This window comes from Nannobrachium achirus (assembly GCF_963921795.1).
Source record: "Nannobrachium achirus genome assembly, chromosome: 9".
Taxonomy (NCBI): domain Eukaryota; kingdom Metazoa; phylum Chordata; class Actinopteri; order Myctophiformes; family Myctophidae; genus Nannobrachium; species Nannobrachium achirus.
The window spans coordinates 44,189,984-44,208,724 of record NC_137818.1 but is presented as its reverse complement, the minus strand read 5'-3'; the positions used below and the strand labels follow the sequence as shown (position 1 = coordinate 44,208,724).

Genomic DNA, 18,741 nt, shown 5'->3' with positions numbered 1-18,741 from the left:
TTAAGGGTTAATAGATACAGTCTAACTCAATGCCTTTATAAAGACTGCTGTGTAGCAGCAGCATCACCGTAAAATTCTCAGTGTTAGTCTAAGTCTGCAGAGTGAATAAATGTGTATATAAACGGTTACATTTGCAACTCACTACATTAACGCAGAGGGGTTTACTGTGTAATTGGGACAGAACGCCTTGCATTATTTAGTGAAATGAATACAGTCATATCTTGAAGTTCCAAATACCTGGCTGACATAATGACTTTGCATAATTTAACACAGATTTGATCTCTTTTGTGGCAGCTTGCAGTTGAGGGAAAAAATGCTGAGCTCGACTCGATTGATATCAGTGCATAGAAATAAAGTGATAAATGAAGGTAATTCCAAAGGTAACAGCCGTGGGGAGAAAAACGTCAAGGGGTCGTTTGTACATGCAGCTCCATTGAGCTGCTTATTCTAACAATCTTAATTTTTACCAAAATAAATGTAATGGAATTCATGGCTTGAAATTCAAGTAATAGCTTTCACGTGACCTACTATACTGTATGGTATTTGGTGCATGGTGTCTTAAATTATGCAGTAAAAATGTACTTCAGCTTGAAGCCATAATTAATGCAATGGCTTTTTTAAATAATAATTTCTATAAATTGATGTGTGCCACGTGGGGAGAGAAATAACAATATACAATTGAATAGATTAGAATCATTTTCAGTCTTGAAGTGATACTGTTTCATTATTCAGTATTTATTATTTGTTTGTTTATTCATTCATTTGTTTATTTATTCATGTATTTGTTTGCCATTCCTGTCCGGTTTAGGGTTCAGCAATGATGATGATATCAGCTAAATATAAAAATAAAAAACAATGTAGCTCATTTTACCCTTTCTTTTTATGTCACAATTCACAAAGACCGCTGTTGCCAGTGGTATAACTAAGTAAATTTACTTAAGTAATGTACTTAAGTACAATTTTGAGGTACTTTTACTAGAATATTTCCAAATTTCAGTAGACCTACTATATTTAGGCCATTTGAAAATATCCGATCTACAAGCTCACAAAGCATGCATTGTGAGCTTTGTGAGCTTGTAGAAAGATTTTTTACACATTTTGAAAACTTGCATGTGAAACATTCTGCATAATGGGTAGGTCTATCGTCTATACTTTCTACTTTTGGGACATTTTCATACCAATACTTTTACTTGTAACAGAGTAGGCCTATAATATATGAGTAGGCCTACTTTTACCACCACTGGTTGTTGCATCATGAAGTCACTTTAGTTTTTAAACTTGCATAATAACCTGCAGCTGCTGGAGAGAGTCGCCCCGCCCCCTCCCTCCCTAGGTCTCCATGGCAACACAAAACAGTGGCGGACTGACAACTGCTGCAGCAAGAAAGTTTACAACACCAGCATTTTGCCGTGATAAAACCAAACGGTAAGTAGTATTGTTGTGAAGTTAAAACAACTGGCTAACTTTAAGCTTAATTTGTAGGCCAGTACGTCGCACGCACAACGCGCTGTCGCTGGTAGAAAAGCAAAACGACGCGTCGCTATGCAACACATTGAAGATTTTGTTTTAAGGATCGAGCATTCTAGTAAGCACACGGCTAATATATTAACTATGCGTCTCGTGCATTCATTTGATATGAACACCTTTATGAACCTACAAATGCAGCTCATGACTCGTTAACCTACTTTACAAATGCAGGTGAAAGGGGAAGCAGGCAGACATGATGGATAGTCCTTCAGAAGTGATCTCAGATGTGTCTGAAAACCCACCAGATCACACCTGTACCTGGACTGATGATGATGATGAGGAGGACACTGGAGGTGAATCAATCAACCCATGTGTTTAATTATCAATACTCCATATACATACAGTAGGACTTACTCAGGGCCGGACTTACCATTGGGCTAGGGTGGGCACGAGCCCAGGGGCCTCAGGGGAGGGGGGCCTCAAAAAAAAAAAAAAAAAAAAAAATTTTTTTCAAAAAAATTTTTTTGGACCCCAAAAAATTTAGTAGGCATGATCGCAATCGCGAAATTCCATGTTTAACCCCCATACCAACAAACATTACATTTCAAGAAAACATAATGGCTGCTAGCTCATGAATGCCTGAACGGATTTCCATTCGGATTTTTTTGTTTGAAAGCTGTGAACAGTGTGGACACACGTGGTGCATGATCTAGGCATGGGCGTGCATGATCCGTGCACTATGAATTACATGGAAGTCTATGGAGAGGGAGGCGTTGTGGAACTTGGAAGCCATTTTGAAAAGACCCTGAATGAGTAAATTTAATGATGACATTTTAAAGTATTGCAATCCAAATAAAGTGATATTTGTGTTTAGTTACAGTACATTTTGTTTTATTATTGAGAGCTTCTGCTCTGCTGGCCGCACTGCATGTAGCTGCTCTGAAAGCTTAGTGCAGTCTAAAGCCCGCCCACTCTATGTATCCGGTACTTTCCACACACATAGGCTACACACATGCACGCAAACTCCAATTCTGTATCCGCTTTAGACCCTTCCAATGAGCCAATGAGGATACACAGTCAGATTATGCACGGGCCGGTCCGAAGGTGAGGTCACGGTGTGGTCAGGTGGACCGGAGGTGGAATTTTTGCGCGCGCACGAGGGCCTCTTTATTTCCCCTTGCCCAGGGGCCTCATGTCATATAAATCCGGGCCTGGCTTACTATTTCACTTCTCTTTCACTCATAATGTCCCATATTGATTACATATTCTTGTCATAATGCTTCCTACCGACTGCTAGGTTTTATTCAGCCTGTCTTGTTTAATGGCTCCAGTATTTGCTGAAGATGTCCTTGTGTAACAGTTTGTTTTTATATTTCAGACGAAGGGATGGATGATGAGACCTTTGGGGACGAGGATGCAGCCCTTCCTGCCGATTTAGAATGGCTTGAAGATCTGTGAGTTTAGTGTCTCAAAAGTGCTATAGTCACCGTTCTGTCACCATCTGTTAAACGTTCAGTTGGAACAAAAGGCTATTCCATCGTTCTCTCATCTCATAAAGCCTCCTTTGCAATGCAGAAAAAAGTTAGTGGTTCTCAACCTTTTCAGACCGCGACCCCCAAAATAATCATATTCTAACCCACCCTGACAAGCACTAAGAGTTGAGGCATTACATTTTGTATAACACAGTTCTATTGTGAAAATAGCAGTTGCGAGTCGTTGTGAGCATGTAGATCGGCTATTTTCACAATTTCTGCCTCTAATATTTGACGATTTGGCCAGTGTTTAATTTAACATTTTAGAGGTTTTAAAAAGTCCTTAAATTGTAACTTTAGAAATGTGCAGATACCCTCTATACACATACACACACATACATACAAGCTCTATTTCATACCAAAGAATCTTGTATGTTATGGTTTACACACCGTCATGCATGATGTGTTTCCATTTAAATAATCCAAGTTCCATTTTGTGGAGTGACACCTCCATGACCCGCAATAACATAATTGTATGCATGCACATTATGTTCTGCTCTGTTTTCACATTAACCATGCAACCTTTTTCCAAATGCCGTTTTTTGCATCTGCCCCAAAGGGATGAGAGTGACGGTGACCTTGCGGTGGTGGCGGACGGCGATGGTGGAGAGAGGAGTTATGCAGCGACAGCACGGATGTTCAAGCTGAGACGAAACCTGGACCAGCTGGACAATTTTCACCGGCAGAAGGAGCATGACGTGCTGAAAGTCAGGTCTGGACATGGCAACCGGCGGACCTCTGGAGTTAGCACCAGCAAACCCTTAAAGGGATATTCCACTTTCAAAAAAACTTTTGGTCATTTTATCATCTAATCAGGCTTTTATGAACACCCTGGGCAGTTTTTAATTTGCTTGATTCAATATTTAGATATTTGAGGTAAATGTTATCAGGCCCTCCAGGCCCAGGGTCACTCCCCATACACACCCATTGTAACTTCAAACTTCATTTTAACCATGATATATTTATTAAAAACACCCATTATTTTTTCTGGTGACTCATATTACCCTCTTAATACGTGAGCAGGCCGTGTTTTTTTTATAACTTTTTTCATTTATTTTCATTTTTTCAATTTTCCCAAATAATTATTAAAAATAAATGAAAAAAGTTATGGATAAAATACGGTCTGCTCACGTATTAGGAAGGTAGTATAAGTCACCAAAAAGTGAAGTTACAATGGGAGTGTATGTGGAGAGAAGCCCATAAGCTTTTTCCCTGTTGAAAGTGGAATATCCCTTTAAGACCTGAGGCTGACTCTAAGCAGCACGGCATGAAGTGACACGCTGTGAGCTTGTATCTGCTATTTTTGAATAACCACCAACACAAAAATCTAAAATTACACTCATGCTCACCTGGTTTTAACCCGACTGGGGAAGCATCTGTGTCATTTTAGATTTCTTGGGCTATTCAAAACTGGAAGATCTACAAGCTCACTGCGCGTCACTTCGTGACAGATCTACAAGCTATGATGAGCTTGTAGATGTGCTATCTTTTGAAAAATAGTGAACATTTGTGCAAATCTTAGAATATATATACGTATTTTTAAAGCAGATTTTTTTATCTCAAATCTTTGCTTTTTTCCTTCTACACCAAATTACGTCGCAACGCGATGCGTTGTGAGGTTGTTGTAGTTCTATTTGTATGTTTCCCCCCCATAGCATTTTGTTGAAGATTCTTAGTCCTTAACGATACACAGTAACCACATGAACCCTATAGTGTCCATATTCTGGGCATGTCATAGTAGGTAGTTTGTATTTTAATTTTGTCTGGGATTATACACATGTACCGTAAATCCTAAATGCTATGAGAAAAAAAAGCACTCAGCACTGTTCGACTTGTTTACAGATAGGGTTGGAATTAGTTACTTGACTTTTTAATCTAAAGCAGTGGTTCTTTTCAATGTTCTGCAATGCATGCAGTTCCTCCCTTTAAAAGACTCTCGTGTCCTGAACCTCCGTGACGAGGCCCAGATCATTTCTGTGCCAATAGATTCAGCAATTTGTAGAAAATCACTTCAGCCGACAGGAGAACATTTCCTATAATGTTCCGTCTGCCCACATCGCTTCGCTCTTTTTTATTTGTCTGCACCGCAAGCCATTAAGCACCCAATGAACCGTGATGCAGGCCATAGCATGGATAAAATGTCTGTCATTTCCCACAAACGCATAGAGATGTAGCACATGGGGCAGTGTAGTCATTCTGTGTTCTGACCATTAAAACATCACTGTTTAACCAATAAACAGTGTTTTTTCCCCCGATCGAAAAGTGCCAGGACTTTAGTTTTTCCTTTTCAGGGAAGGCCTTTATCCTGGGCACAGATCGTTGAGTTGCACTTCATTAGATCCCAAAAAGAACACTGGGCTGTGTGTGTGTGTGTGTGTGTGTGTGTGTGTGTGTCTGAGTGTGCGTGTGCGTGTGTGTGTGTGTGTGCGTGCTTGCGTGCGTGCGTGTCCGCGCGCGCCCATTAAATCCATTTTGGCCCAACAGAATCACCCTCTTTTATGTTGTTTGATAACCATTGAGGGAATTCATTTGCCTGATGCCCCAAACCCATCCCGTCATCGATGGCCTTGAAAAGGTCCCCCTGAACGGATTTCAAACTGCGATGTTGTGCTAGCTCAACAGTGAGCCTTGTGCCTTTGGCTTTGTGTGTTTTCTCTTCCAGAGAAGAGCTCAGAATCTGCCATCAGAACATTGCTGACTTGGCGAAACAGAGGGACAAAGTGGAGGAAGAGATGGAGCATCAGAGAGAGGCAGATAGCAGGTTAAGCCTGATTTATACTTCGTCTTACGATGTCGCTACATGTGTATACCGGAAATAGCCGATGGAGCTTGTACTGTAGATCGACTATTTCCGGGTTTAGACTTGGTAAATTAAGTCTTAGTTGTTTAGTCGTTCCATACTTGCAAACTCTGTCAAACTGCTTACAAAACTAAGCCAGCCAACCATCTGCCTGCACTGTTTGCAGCGCGGCGGCGTTCCGTCTACGAGCCCAACACAAGCGTCTGTGCGGAGAGCTGCTGAGAGAGGAGGAGGTGGAGGCCAGCATCAGCACCGCTCTGAGGGAACAAGAGTGAGTTTCACCGGATACACAACACAATCCGGAGTGTTAATTAAAACCCATTTAGGCCTAGAATTATTGAATGCTTTAACCAGTGAAAAATAGCAGATATACAAGCTCACAGCTGCGAGCTTGTAGATCTGCTATTTTTGAAAAAGTCGTGAAAATGTGTGCAAATCTTTGAATATATGTATTTTTAAAGCGAACATTTGTAACTCAAATTTTGCTTCTGGGTGGTCCCTGGAACTAAATATTTTGAGATGGGGGTCCGTGGCCAAATAAATATCATTTTGGGGGTCCTTCACATGAAAGTGGTTTGAGAACCACTGACATAGTAGTCTCTCAAGAACAGACTAACTGAGCTAGTTAAGTGAAAAGGACCTTTTCTTTGACGATGGCTGGCCAGATTGCTGACAGAAACATGGGTTTTTCAAAAAATCTTAGAAGGATTCAAAAGACACTTATAGAATCGGGTAAAAATTCAAATTTTCAAGATTTTTCAAAAATAGCAGATCTATAAGCTCGCAGCGCGGCAGCTTGCATATCTGCTATTTTTCAATAGTTAAAGCATAAAATAATGATACACATAATGTGTAGTGTACCCGTTCTAAATGGGTTAAAAAGATTGCATGGATCCACATTTAACATGTATTAAACCCACCATCTGGCTCATCAAGTCCCCCTCCTCCCCCTGAATTCCTCCCCGTCAGGCTGCAACTGTGTGAGGTGGAGGTGGAGCTGGGCAGGTTCTCCTCACTGCGACAGGAGGTGCAGGAGGAGGAGAGAGCCTACGAGACCCGGAAAGCCCAGAGGGCTGCGGTCCGGCTGCAGCAGGAGAACACCACCACCCACAACCTGCAGCTGAAGATGCAGCATCTCAAGGCGTAAGGGAAAAAAAACAACTAAAACCATTCTATAAAGCAGGGGTCTTCAACGTTTTCACTCAGGCCAAGAGAGAGAGATGAAGCAAGGGACCCCCACTACCTTATCATAGATTCCATATAGTTTCATTGTTTGACGGCACAATCATCAGTGTATTTTGGATTCATGTCAATTTGTGTTTTCAGATATTTAACCACTTGAACCGTCAATACTTAATAAACTTGACCTTTCACTCTATACTTAGTCTGCGCTTTTTCCCCTCTTCACCAAAGCTCTGCGAGGCATTGTGAGCTTGTAGATCTGCTATTTTTGGCTAAAGTTCTCAGAATATGTACACTAGGGTTCAAGTTGTTAATATAAAAAAGAGGAAAGATTTGGAGGACCCCCTGTAGTAACGCTGTATTATATATAGTATTATTATCTTATATCGCCGCTGTCGGTCAGAAACCAGAAACGTATCTCGATATTTTAAGTTTTTACCCCCCTAAATTAATGCCCTTCTTTGTCATACTACAATGTCACACAAAAATAGCAAAAATAGCCAATCTACAAGTTCCAAACATCGTTTCCAAGTCTATGTACTTAGAAAAACAAAACAAAATGCATCACACAACATATACGGTTAAAAATTATCACAGTTCTGGTTTGCCTTAAACTATGTTTTAGATAGGTCTTAAAACAGGATATGCACATTTTCTATTATGCAAAAGAGAAAATGATGGGTCCTATTGCACGTATAATAAATTATCTCAAAAACGATGCAAAGAGTTAACTAGGCCTGTGACGATTATATCACGATTATTGCGCTTTCCTGCAATTTGCGATTCGAATCACGATTATTGCTTTTCGTTAATATCATCACAGCAGTTATTGAAACATTTTAAAACAATTCTAAACAATATAAAACATTAAAAGTTGAATCATATACTTCAAATCAATGCAGCCAAATAAAGTCAATCTTTCTGACATTTATTTCAGCCAAAGTGCCAGTGGTACAACATTACAACAACATGTTGCTGGTCAAGATGCCAGAAAACACAGAACACAACAGTCATAAAAGAAATAAAAAATAAATCGCTGTGCTGCAGGCCTACAGCACTGTGCTAGCTTTAGCCATAACATGACATCATCATGACCTAAAACTGTTCCTTTAGGACCTGTACTTACTCTGACTGAAAGTGGTTATTTCACCTTCAGGTTAATTTCGCCTTAAAAAAAAAGAAAATCTGGAAAATTCTGAACTTTGAAAATCGATTAATTGAATCGCCAACATTAACATCACAATAATATAGTAAATCAATATAGTAAAACAAGATACCTTTCTTTTGAATTACTATTGTTTCTCTTCTTTCTAGGAGCTTAGTTGGTGATGATATTTTTCGAACCCTGACATTTTTGCAGAATATGGGCTATGGCTTTGGTGTCAGAAGGGGAGGTAGTGCCAAGAGGATGGTCATATCCAGATCCATACATTTTCTGTCTGTGTGTGCGTGTGTGTGCACATGCGTGTGTGTTTGTGCATGTGTGTGTTGACAGGAAACAGGCAGCCATGCAGAAGAAAGAGGAAGCTCAATGCCAGAAGAACATTGAACAGGCCCAGGCCAGTCGGAAGAGAGTTGCCAAGTACCTGAGAGGGACCATTAAAAGGTATCCTGGATGGCAAGAAGCCAGTCATTGAGTCATAAACATGAATGAGAATACACTCACTGGAATTATTAGTGACTCTAAGGCAGAGTCCTGCGCGGGTCCAATTTTGACAACCCGTGCCCGCCCCGCCCACCATTAATCAGATCTGTGGACCGACCTGTTACCCGTCATTATAGTGTGTGCCAACGGTGACGCAATTGTAGTCCTAGAGCGGCCTGTTAATTGTTTGATTGGCATAGAACTAATGCTCTACTCAGAACTAGCCTGGCTCCAGCCAATAGACCCGCCCACTCTCTGAGTGAACTGCTTCTCTTGGTCTGGTTTTGTCATATGACGCGTCTCTTTCTACCGAAACCGACCGAAACCGACCAATGAAATCAATGCAATACGGAGGAGGGGTGCGTCTAACTTTTGAAAATCAACAGAAACAGTGGAGGGAGGGGTGGCTCACCAGAGTTCTTAATTGCCTCCTTTGAACTTCAAAAGAGCTACAGCTAAAAGTGTCGATAGCTCGTTAGTGATTCTCTCTAATCAATGAAACATCAAAGACAATGACCTGTTTGGTGCATGTCATTGAGGGGAGGGGGAGGAGGGAATGTTTTGTGTGCAAAAGTCAAACACAACCCCTCCCACCAGATCTCTTGTGATTGGGAATTTCAAATTTTAAATCCCCTCCCCTTTTCAATCAAATAGAATGGGGACAACTTCAGACTCAAGCTCCAGCGTAGAGTCTGAAATCAGGCTAACTCAGAACACCTGTGTAAGGCTGTGTTGACCCAAGAAATGGCCACTGTAGAACTACATATTGGGACACCCTATATAAAAATCTAATCCAGATCCGCTCCCGCCCGTCAAAAAAGGACCCGTTGCCCTCCCGTCTACCCCTGATTACATGCAGTAAAGTAAATAGCCTACAGCCGTGCGAGTGTTCTTCCAAATGGCATCGCACTTGATCGCCGTCCTCAGTGTTTGCGACGCAATATACAGTATTTACATAAACGCCAGGTCGGCTGCCACTCCTAATTCCTTTAGATAGCCTTTTAAACCACCCTTGCTATGATGAGAACATGGGCTAAGGTGCTAGTGCCTGCTGTGGTTGTGTGTTTGTGTGTGTCTGTGCCCTCCTGCCAGCAGCAGGCTGCTGCCTCACTGCACTCCAGCCGGCAACCGCTCCTGTGTGTGACTTTGTGACGTTTAGGTGGAAACAGTGCTGTATGCATGCCGTGGTTCTGTCCTGCTGCTCACTGTGTGCGCTCTTGTGACGTTGTTTAGGCAGAAACAGTTTGATTTTCACAATAAAATGTCAACCGCCCAGGTTTAGTCGCGCAGCGCCCGTCCCCGTAACCGCACATTTATAATAGTATATATTCTGCCCGTTTTCACCCGTCAAACACGGGTATCCAGGGCCCCGACCCGTTGCAGGACTCTGCTTTAAGGGCGTACAAATGTAACCAAATAATGAACTGAGGACTTTTATAGTGTATTACTCGCTATACAGTCGGATGCCCTAGCCAGGGCAACAGTCAACATGCTTCAGTACCATCAGCCCAATGCATGCTTTTTACAGTAAACATATCATCTTGGATGTATACATGTTTTGACTTGGCTGTGTATGTGTGTGTGTACTGTACAGTATGTGCTATATTTATTTCCTGTAACATTCAGGTTGCATCAGCAACAGGCTGAAAAGGAGCGTCAGAGGGGAGAGCTAATGCAAAAGCGGATGCAGGCGGTGACGATACTGAAGGAGAATATAGCAGCCACACAAGTAAGCCAGCCCTCTCAAACGTCAACTAGTCAGTATCCTACCAAAAACCAGGTTCTAAATTTCTCATTGGAAGAATAGAGAGACCACCTGTAACAAATTTGCCGTATGGGAGGGGTCTTCAACAGGGGGTCCGGGACCCCAAGGGGGTCCTCATAATTACTACAGGGGGTCCTCCAAATCTTTGAGTGATAGAAATCTTTTTTTCCTTTTTTATATTAACCACTTGAACCCTAGCGTCCATAATATATTCTGAGAACTTTAGCCAAAAATAGCAGAACTACAAGCTTACAACGCCTCGCGCTGCGAGGCATTGTGAGCTTGTAGATCGGCTATTTTTGGCAAAGAGGTTTGGTGTAGAGGGGAAAAAGAGCAGACTAAGTACTGAGCAAAAGGTCAAGTTTATTAAGTATGGACGGTTCAAGTAGTTAAATATCTGAAAAATACAAATTGACATGAATTCAAAATACACTAATGATTGTGCTGTCAAATAATGAAACTATGAAGAGTTTGTGGTGGTCCCTGCTTCATCTCTCTCTCAACTAAGGGGTCCTTGGCCTGACAACATTGAAGACCCCTGCTATATGGTATTAACCTACTCTGATAAAATGTCCATTAAAATAGGTTATGAATTGTAATTTAGTGGGAGATGATCATCATCATCATAAGAGTTCAGCGGAACTCGCTCTTCTGTTGAAGTCAATTTGCTGTGATTGTTTCACATGCCTGAACAAATTTCAATGATGTGATTTTTCTCCAGGAGAGCTTGCAGGCTCAGCAGCGCAGGGCCAAGTCTCAAGCCCAGAGGAAAGAGCAGGAAGAGCGACAACTGAAAGAATCTCTACAGGCTCAAGGCTTCAACAGTATCAAGCATATAGTCCAAAAGAAGAGAATACAGGATTTCCAGCGAAAGAAAGAGTGCGTTCTCCTCTCCCACATGTTTCTTTTCGACACCCACTCCATGCAGCCTGCGTGTGGGTGTTTTCTCTCGTTGTGCGCTGAGCAAAACATGACCCTGTTTCACTATAATGTGATGTTGTTCGATTTGTTCCCTCTCAGAGAATTCGAGGAGAGGCAGAAGTCAAAGAGGGTGGAGATTGTGGCCAAAATCCTTCAGGAAGATCAGCTGGCAGAGAAAAACAAGAGGCGCCATGCACTGCGGTGCCCCCGCACCCCTCCCTTGAAGCCGGGGAGGGTCAGGGAGAAGGTCCTACACTACCTGGATCCTAAACCCCCACCAGCCAGAGAGGAGAGGACCAGAGGAGTGGGTGGCTCATAATGTCTGAATGTGATTTGTAACATAGAGAGATTTCATTTGCCCGAGAGCAACCTGCACAGAGACAGATGTTAGTGTCGATGGAAAGTGAAAACCCATTAAATTAAAATGACATGTTAATTTAATTCTGAAAGTGTAAATGAACAAAGTTATAGTTAACGGGGAATGGAACTTTTAATATCCTGTACAACACAGCAGGACAAGCTGCATACTTCTTCTAGTACACTGGTGTAAGCAATGTAGCTGAAGCTAACAAAATGTATTCGCCAATATTTCACTATATATAGTATAGTATAGTCTCCCCCAATAGAACTCACTGTAGAGGGAGAACAGATTAGGCATTTTGGACTCATCCACTGTGTACTTACTATCTAAGGACAGTCTGCCATGTTTTAGCCTTCTGTAGTTTTTAACATAAACAAGTAACGACAAAATCACCTTTCAATTACTTCATAACACTCTGGACATTGCTGTGTGTATCCGACCATCAGGACAGAGAGTTGAGTGACGATGGCAGCTCTTCATCGGATCTCTCCGACCAGGAAGGCGTGCAGGAGCCCAGGGCCCATGAGGAGGAACCGGGTGGGGCCCAGATCCTCGCTGAGCCTGAGTTTTTTGGCCTTTGGGATCAAACGTATGAGGTAAAAATAAAATCTATCTAACAATCCTTCCCGGCGAGCTAAGTTTACAGAAGTTGGCATTCCCGTTTCCTATTCCAGTTCATTCTCAGATGGTTTTCTTTGACTGGCTTGGCAACAGCTTTGAACATACTGTATGACACGTGCATCCAGTTATCCAGTTATCCCATGCACAAGCTTTGTGCATGGGAACTGGAACAGGAAATGGGTATGCCACCTTCTGAAAACCTTGGACTACAGTTATGCACGGAGCCTTTTAAAGCTATTTACACTCACCGTCCATCTGGGCTATGAGATCAGGACAACTAAAGATCCCAAAGCCTGGGGTGAAAATGCAAAAAATAAAATAAAAAATAAAAAGTTGGGTGCAAATTGAGATCGATTGGGCAACCCACTGAAGCAAATGGTTGAGGATGGAAGGACTGACTGATAGAGTTTATATTTATTTTTTGAAGCGGTGAAAACCGCTTCCAATGAATGGCTTTGTGTGTATCACGCCCATATATGGTAATTTCAGTCCAGAATGAACAGGCTTTTTCAAAAACAGAATGTCCGTTTAATTACCATATATGGTGAACTCAGTCCAAAATGAACAGGGAGTTACTAAACTCCTGGGAGATGGCCAGTACAACCACTCCATCTAAGCCCGAATTATACTTACAGTAGTTGCGCACGGGTGTTTTGCACCAAATAGCAGATGTACAAGCATACCACGCATGGCGTTGCAACCCATTGTGAGCTTGTAGTGCTGCTATCTTTGGTGCACAACTTGCTTGTGCTGTTGGACACTGAACAATGCACTGGAGGAGTGTGTGTGCTCAAGAGACAGTCACTGGTCATTACTGAGGCAGAGGAGCTTCTCCAGTTCCATCAGAGAGGAGCGCAGGCTCTCTCTCTGTCCCGATACACTCGAGATCTGCGGTGACAGGCGTCACTTCTAATTGTGCCAGAGCCGCCGAGGACTTCCGAAGGAACACAGCACTACAGCTCAGACCTCTACACTAGTGTGAAGCCAAGTGGAAATGGATCTTTCCTCCTACACACAGGAAAATTATGTTTTTTAGATGGTACTTTAAAAGGCTCCATGAAGAACCATCACTTCATGTATGGTTCTATAGAACCTTCTTGTTTTGTCAATGAATTGTTTTTCACATAATGGTTCCTCAAAAAACTACTTTGATCGTACTTTGAGGCACCTTTAACCACTTAAACATCGTCTTAATACGTTGACATTCACTGAAAATGGCAGATGTACAAGCTTGTAACGTGTCGTGTTGTGAGTTTGTAGATCTGCTATTTTTGACGAAGGGATTTGGTAGGGGGCAAAAAGGGGTGTACCAAGTACAGATACCCTGGGAGACACCGGACAATGCATTACAATTGCAATGAACATGAGCCCTCCCTCCCATTAGCCAATTTGAATATAGGATGTGTCATATCTGCACTGCGGATTCTTTAATTATGAAGCCTTGATATGTTCCAATGTTCAATGACAAAAAACATAATGAAATCATTAATAATCATTCAAATGTCATGATCGTGGCAGCCTACGAAGACACTGTCATCGCAGGCAGTCACGTTCTGAACACAACAAACGTTACATTAGGGAAAATGATAACATATGGATGAAGTTGTGGGCATGCATGCTGTTTAGGATGATTTGTTGCTTTATGTGGATATATGGATATATGTTATTTTGCAGCAGAGTGTGTTGAAGGTAGGTCAGGATTGTGGGGCTTAGTTCTACCTGGATCATATCGTAAGTAGGCAACTAGTACACAGCAGAGACATGCGTGGGCAGCGTGTTCCTAGGGTCATCTGCTTGGAGAAAGCTTGTACTGCACTACTGTATCATCTGTTGGAAACAGCTCCAGACTCAGATTATGTTTAAACTAAAGAGAAAGAAAACATGTTCATGGCAGTGCATATAAGCATTTTTGTGTATTGTGAAACGTTATTATTATACTGTACAGTATATTATTTGGATTTTGAGGTTAATAATAACTAGATATATCATAAAGACGCAATGTTTCACTAGTTGTATTAAATTGCCTAGAGGGGGCCTAGAATTGAGCTCACTACGACCAATTCTGTGTATTTTTTACACACACACACACACACGCACACACACACACACACACACACACACACACACACACACACACACACACACACTGCCAGCAAAAAGTGGACAAAGGTGCCTGTTATATTATTTATTTTGTGGAAAAGAACACTGTATTTCTTCAACGTTTTCTTCAACGTTTTCTTCAACGTTTTTTGTCAAGTGTCGAGTCATGATAAAAGTGAATATTGAAAATGACTTTAACATCTCCAGGTACAATCAAAGAGGAGTCTGGATGAGGACGCTCTGGCTAAGCTGCCCCAGAAAACGGCAGAGAAGCAGAACGTGCCTGCAGTGCCCGTACCCACTGGGAATCTCACTATGCCTGCTAAAAAAGTTGTTTGTGGGAAAGAGATGAAAGGGCCACCATTCATCAGTAAACCTGACGTAATCATTTTCAAGGTACAGTTTTTTATCAAACCCCCACATTTCTAATGTCTTTAGTCTTTGTTCAGTTCTTTTATATGTTTCAGCTCAGGATGAACGACACCAATTAAGATTAACCATACCATTTATTGCAATGATATAACCATTTATAGTGTGAATGAATTAACTACTTAATGAAGAGGGGGTCCGGGGAGATGGCAACAACACATCCTGCCTTCCACAAATAAAAGAACTACCGCAGGCTCCATTTGTTTGTATATCAATCATACTAGCCTTAGATTTACTGTGTCACTCAAAATGTGCAATCCCAGGACTTTGAGGTGGGGAAAACATACAGGAAGAAGGTTCTCCTGACTAACATCACCTACACCACAAACTACTGCAAGCTTCTGGGCCTCTCCACCCAACTGATGGAATTCATCTCTATCAGGTAAGAGTTTGCTACAGGTGGAATTACCAACCAGGTTTTGTACCAACAATATACAAATATACAAGCTCACAACGCATCACGTAGTGAGTTCGGCTATTTTTCGTCTAGATGGGAAAAAATGGTCAAAGAACAGTTAGGCCCTGAATAGAGGGTTTAGGTGATTAAGAAAACGGACACCCTGCACTGTGTGATGGTGTCTAAGTAATAATGTCTGAAATGAAAATACAACTGATGGGAAAGCTCTTTTAACAAGGCTGTATTATGTATTTTTAAAGGAAAATTACACCTCAAATACTATAGTATCCCTAACCCAAACCCTTCTATAAGAGTGACTGGCTGTCCAAAGTAACTCTGGGAAATACTGTAGAACAAGTTTGTTCACATAAAATGTGACATTTTCAAATCGACAACAGCATCTTTGTCTGGATTTTCTTTTAATGTTCAATGAAAGGTTTATAAACAGAGAGGGTATCGCACTTTGGAAAGTAAGTAATGTTTGAGAGAAGATGAGATGAAGCCTAGCCGTCCTACATATGGACACCAGCTTGGAGCACCACGCTCTCAGTTCCTCTCATAAGAGTCAGTGCAGTGAGTCGGTCCATAGAGTCACTGCAATGAGTCAGGCCATAAGGGTGTAGCGACAGACCATGCCAGGGCCTAAAGCCTGAAAATGTGAAAATACCAGATCCACAAGCTCACAATGCGTCGTGTCGCACCAGAAATGTGCATTTGCTTTATTCATTCTAGCAGACATGAGCCCATCTCCATGCCTGCCAGCAGCCCACAGCCCGAGCAAGCGATGTGTGTACCACAGGCCACTCGCAATATATCAATTTCCTCCACGTTAGCTTCATGCCAATTGACGCGGTTACCCCGGACCTCTCTCTTCACCATTTCTCATATATTCTCGTCTCTTCTCTTTCGTTCTGCCTGACCGTGTCAATTGTCTCCCAGGCTACATTGCGGGGTCAAGGGGAGACTATACAGTAGTTGTCGCTGTCGCCGCCCAGCCTCAGTAGGGACTGTCTGAACTCATAAGTCTCCACCACTCTGGTCTGCATACTCTCGCACATCATGGATACTATACAGTACTCCTATACTATACATTTCTCTATTCTTTCTTAGCTACAGTATTACTTAGTTGATGAGGGTCGGCTCATGTCAGGTTATGACACGTGCTTGTAGATCTGCTATTATTGCCGAATGTAAACCCTGGAGGAGGGACTCTAGGGTTCAAGTGGTTAGAGGTACAGTACACCCACACACAGCCCGCCCTCTCCTTCTGACTGTCTCTGTTTTTACTGCATGTAGGCACTAGAAACTCCTGAGCGTTAATGTCATGCTGAGAAAATCACGCTCTCAGAGGTAAATTAGCACTCAGGATATTGCAGTGTATAACGTTCAAGTCAAAAATCTCTCTCTCTCTCTCGCTCTCCCTCTCCCTCTCTCTCTCTCTCTCTCTCTCTCTCTCTCTCTCTCTCTCTCTCTCTCTCTCTCTCTCTCATTCTCGCTCTCTCTCTCTCTCCTGCCACCAGGAATCTCCTACATGTTTCTGAAGTGTCACACTTCATTATTTCCTGACCTGAATCAGAGGATCACTGTAACCACTGTATTCTACACAGTAAACATCCTGAGTGTTCATTTAAATCAGAGAGTGTACGAATGTAACAAATGGACCCTTTCTGAGTTACAAAGATACATTGCATACATTTCTTGCAGTTCTTCAGGGTTCTTCACAGAAAAGCAACTCTAATTATGCAACCGTGTTGTGGACATATCCCAGCACTTGTTCACACTCCGAATATCACATGATTGAAACCAGTCGTGACCACGGCAAAGTCTTGGCAGCTCACGCATCCAATATAATAAGCAACATTTGCACAGCAGCAGAGAGAGAGAGAGAGAGAGAGAGAGAGAGAGAGAGAGAGAGAGAGAGAGAGAGAAATGTGAACCAGGGAACATGTTAGGCTTTTTTTTCTTCACAGAAGCCCATGGTTCCCTGTACGCCCCCTGAAATTCTAAAAATGTCTTTCAACACCCAACCTCCTCCCCCCTCCCTCATACAGCATACAGTAGCAGAGCATGTTGCCAGAACGGACTCTGACTGCTTTATCGTCTCACTGCCGGGACCAGCGCACCGCGCCAGGTGCATGGCCCATTGGCCCAGGCTTGCTTGCCTGCCATGCTCGGAGAAACAGCATGAACAAAAAGCAGTGGGTTCACAAACTCACACCCAGAGGCGTCACAAGGGGGGGGAAAGTGGGACCGACTGAGTTACTAAGGCCCAAGGTGGAGGGGCCTTAAATATTTTATACTTTAGCTATTGAAAATAGCAGATATACAAGCTCACAGCACGGCACTTGTAGATCTGCTATTTTTGAAAAGTCGTGAAAATGTGTGCAAATCTTTGAATATACTGTATGTATTTTTTAAGCGAACATTTGTAACTCAAATTTTGCTCCTGGGTGGTCCCTGGAACTAAATATTTTGAGATGGGGGTCCGTGGTCAAATGCATGTCATTTTGGGGGTCCGATTTTTCAAAATAGCAGATCTACAGTGAGCTTGTATATCTGCTATTTTTCAACAGTTAAAGCACAAAATAATGCGTTTCCAGTCTAAATGGGTTAAACCCCCTCCCCTATGAAGAACATTCATGGGGGGCCCGCAGTGAATCCTTGTACCCGGGGCCCAGAATTTGGTGCGACACCCCTGTGTGGCTGAATGAAGGACATCCCCCTGTGCCCTGTGGGATTGTGAGCCGAAGTCTCGGATAAAGGAATAGACAGCAGAAAAACAGACTTTTTCTCACAGCAGTCATACTGACATAATTAGCAGGCTAATGTTACTGACATACTTAGTACTAGGATAATGTTACATTCTATTACAGGTGTTACCAGTGATACTAATTAACACTGGTGAATTTTAACCTGTTGGGACCAGCAGTTGGAACCATGGGGCAGTCCCCATTCCACCAGCATTCACTTCCTCATAAACAGCTTAGCTCCAGTGTTGCCAAGTCCACTTATTATCAGTAAACCTCTGCTTTTTTCTCTGTCCAAATCTGGTAACAGTGCTTGTCTCTGAATGAGTACAACTACTTACGATAGGCAGATAAATAAAATACTTATGTGCTGCTAATACACATTATAAGTGATTGAAAAAAAGGGAAAAGTTAAATATTTTAAAAAGTCTAAAACACATTGTTTTTCCCACGTTTGCTTGGTGGCAGCATGCAAAAGAAATGTGGCACTGATTTCTCCAGACAGACACACGCACACGTGCGCGCGCACACACACACACACACACACACACACACACACACACACACACACACACACGCACACACGCGCACACGTGCATACACATACATACACACATACAGACAGCTAGCCCCCTTTCAGAGCCACGATTAAAGATCCTTTTTTAAAACGTAACTTATTGTGTCACAGCTAGATGCGCTATAATGCAGAATAACGCCACAATGTTCATATTGTTGTGACTCTTGATCATAATGCCATGTGCTCAGAACTCAGTG

At 42.3% G+C, this 18,741-nt stretch overlaps 1 protein-coding gene across 1 annotated transcript in view; it reads left to right on the top strand.

Annotated features, from left to right (window-relative positions):
• Positions 1–1,720: 1,720 nt before the first annotated feature.
• The window catches only part of cfap74 (cilia and flagella associated protein 74), a gene marked incomplete at both ends in the record, with an annotated part of 63,063 nt that continues 46,042 nt past the window's right edge, over positions 1,721–18,741 (top strand). Inside the window, 13 exons of the mRNA XM_080732806.1 lie at positions 1,721–1,820; positions 2,846–2,921; positions 3,559–3,711; positions 5,662–5,760; positions 5,966–6,070; positions 6,769–6,942; positions 8,477–8,587; positions 10,253–10,355; positions 11,113–11,270; positions 11,412–11,616; positions 12,120–12,269; positions 14,602–14,790; positions 15,087–15,205. Coding sequence (XP_080588932.1) covers positions 1,721–1,820; positions 2,846–2,921; positions 3,559–3,711; positions 5,662–5,760; positions 5,966–6,070; positions 6,769–6,942; positions 8,477–8,587; positions 10,253–10,355; positions 11,113–11,270; positions 11,412–11,616; positions 12,120–12,269; positions 14,602–14,790; positions 15,087–15,205 — 1,742 coding nt within the window. The remainder of the gene's footprint in view (positions 1,821–2,845; positions 2,922–3,558; positions 3,712–5,661; positions 5,761–5,965; positions 6,071–6,768; positions 6,943–8,476; positions 8,588–10,252; positions 10,356–11,112; positions 11,271–11,411; positions 11,617–12,119; positions 12,270–14,601; positions 14,791–15,086; positions 15,206–18,741) is intronic.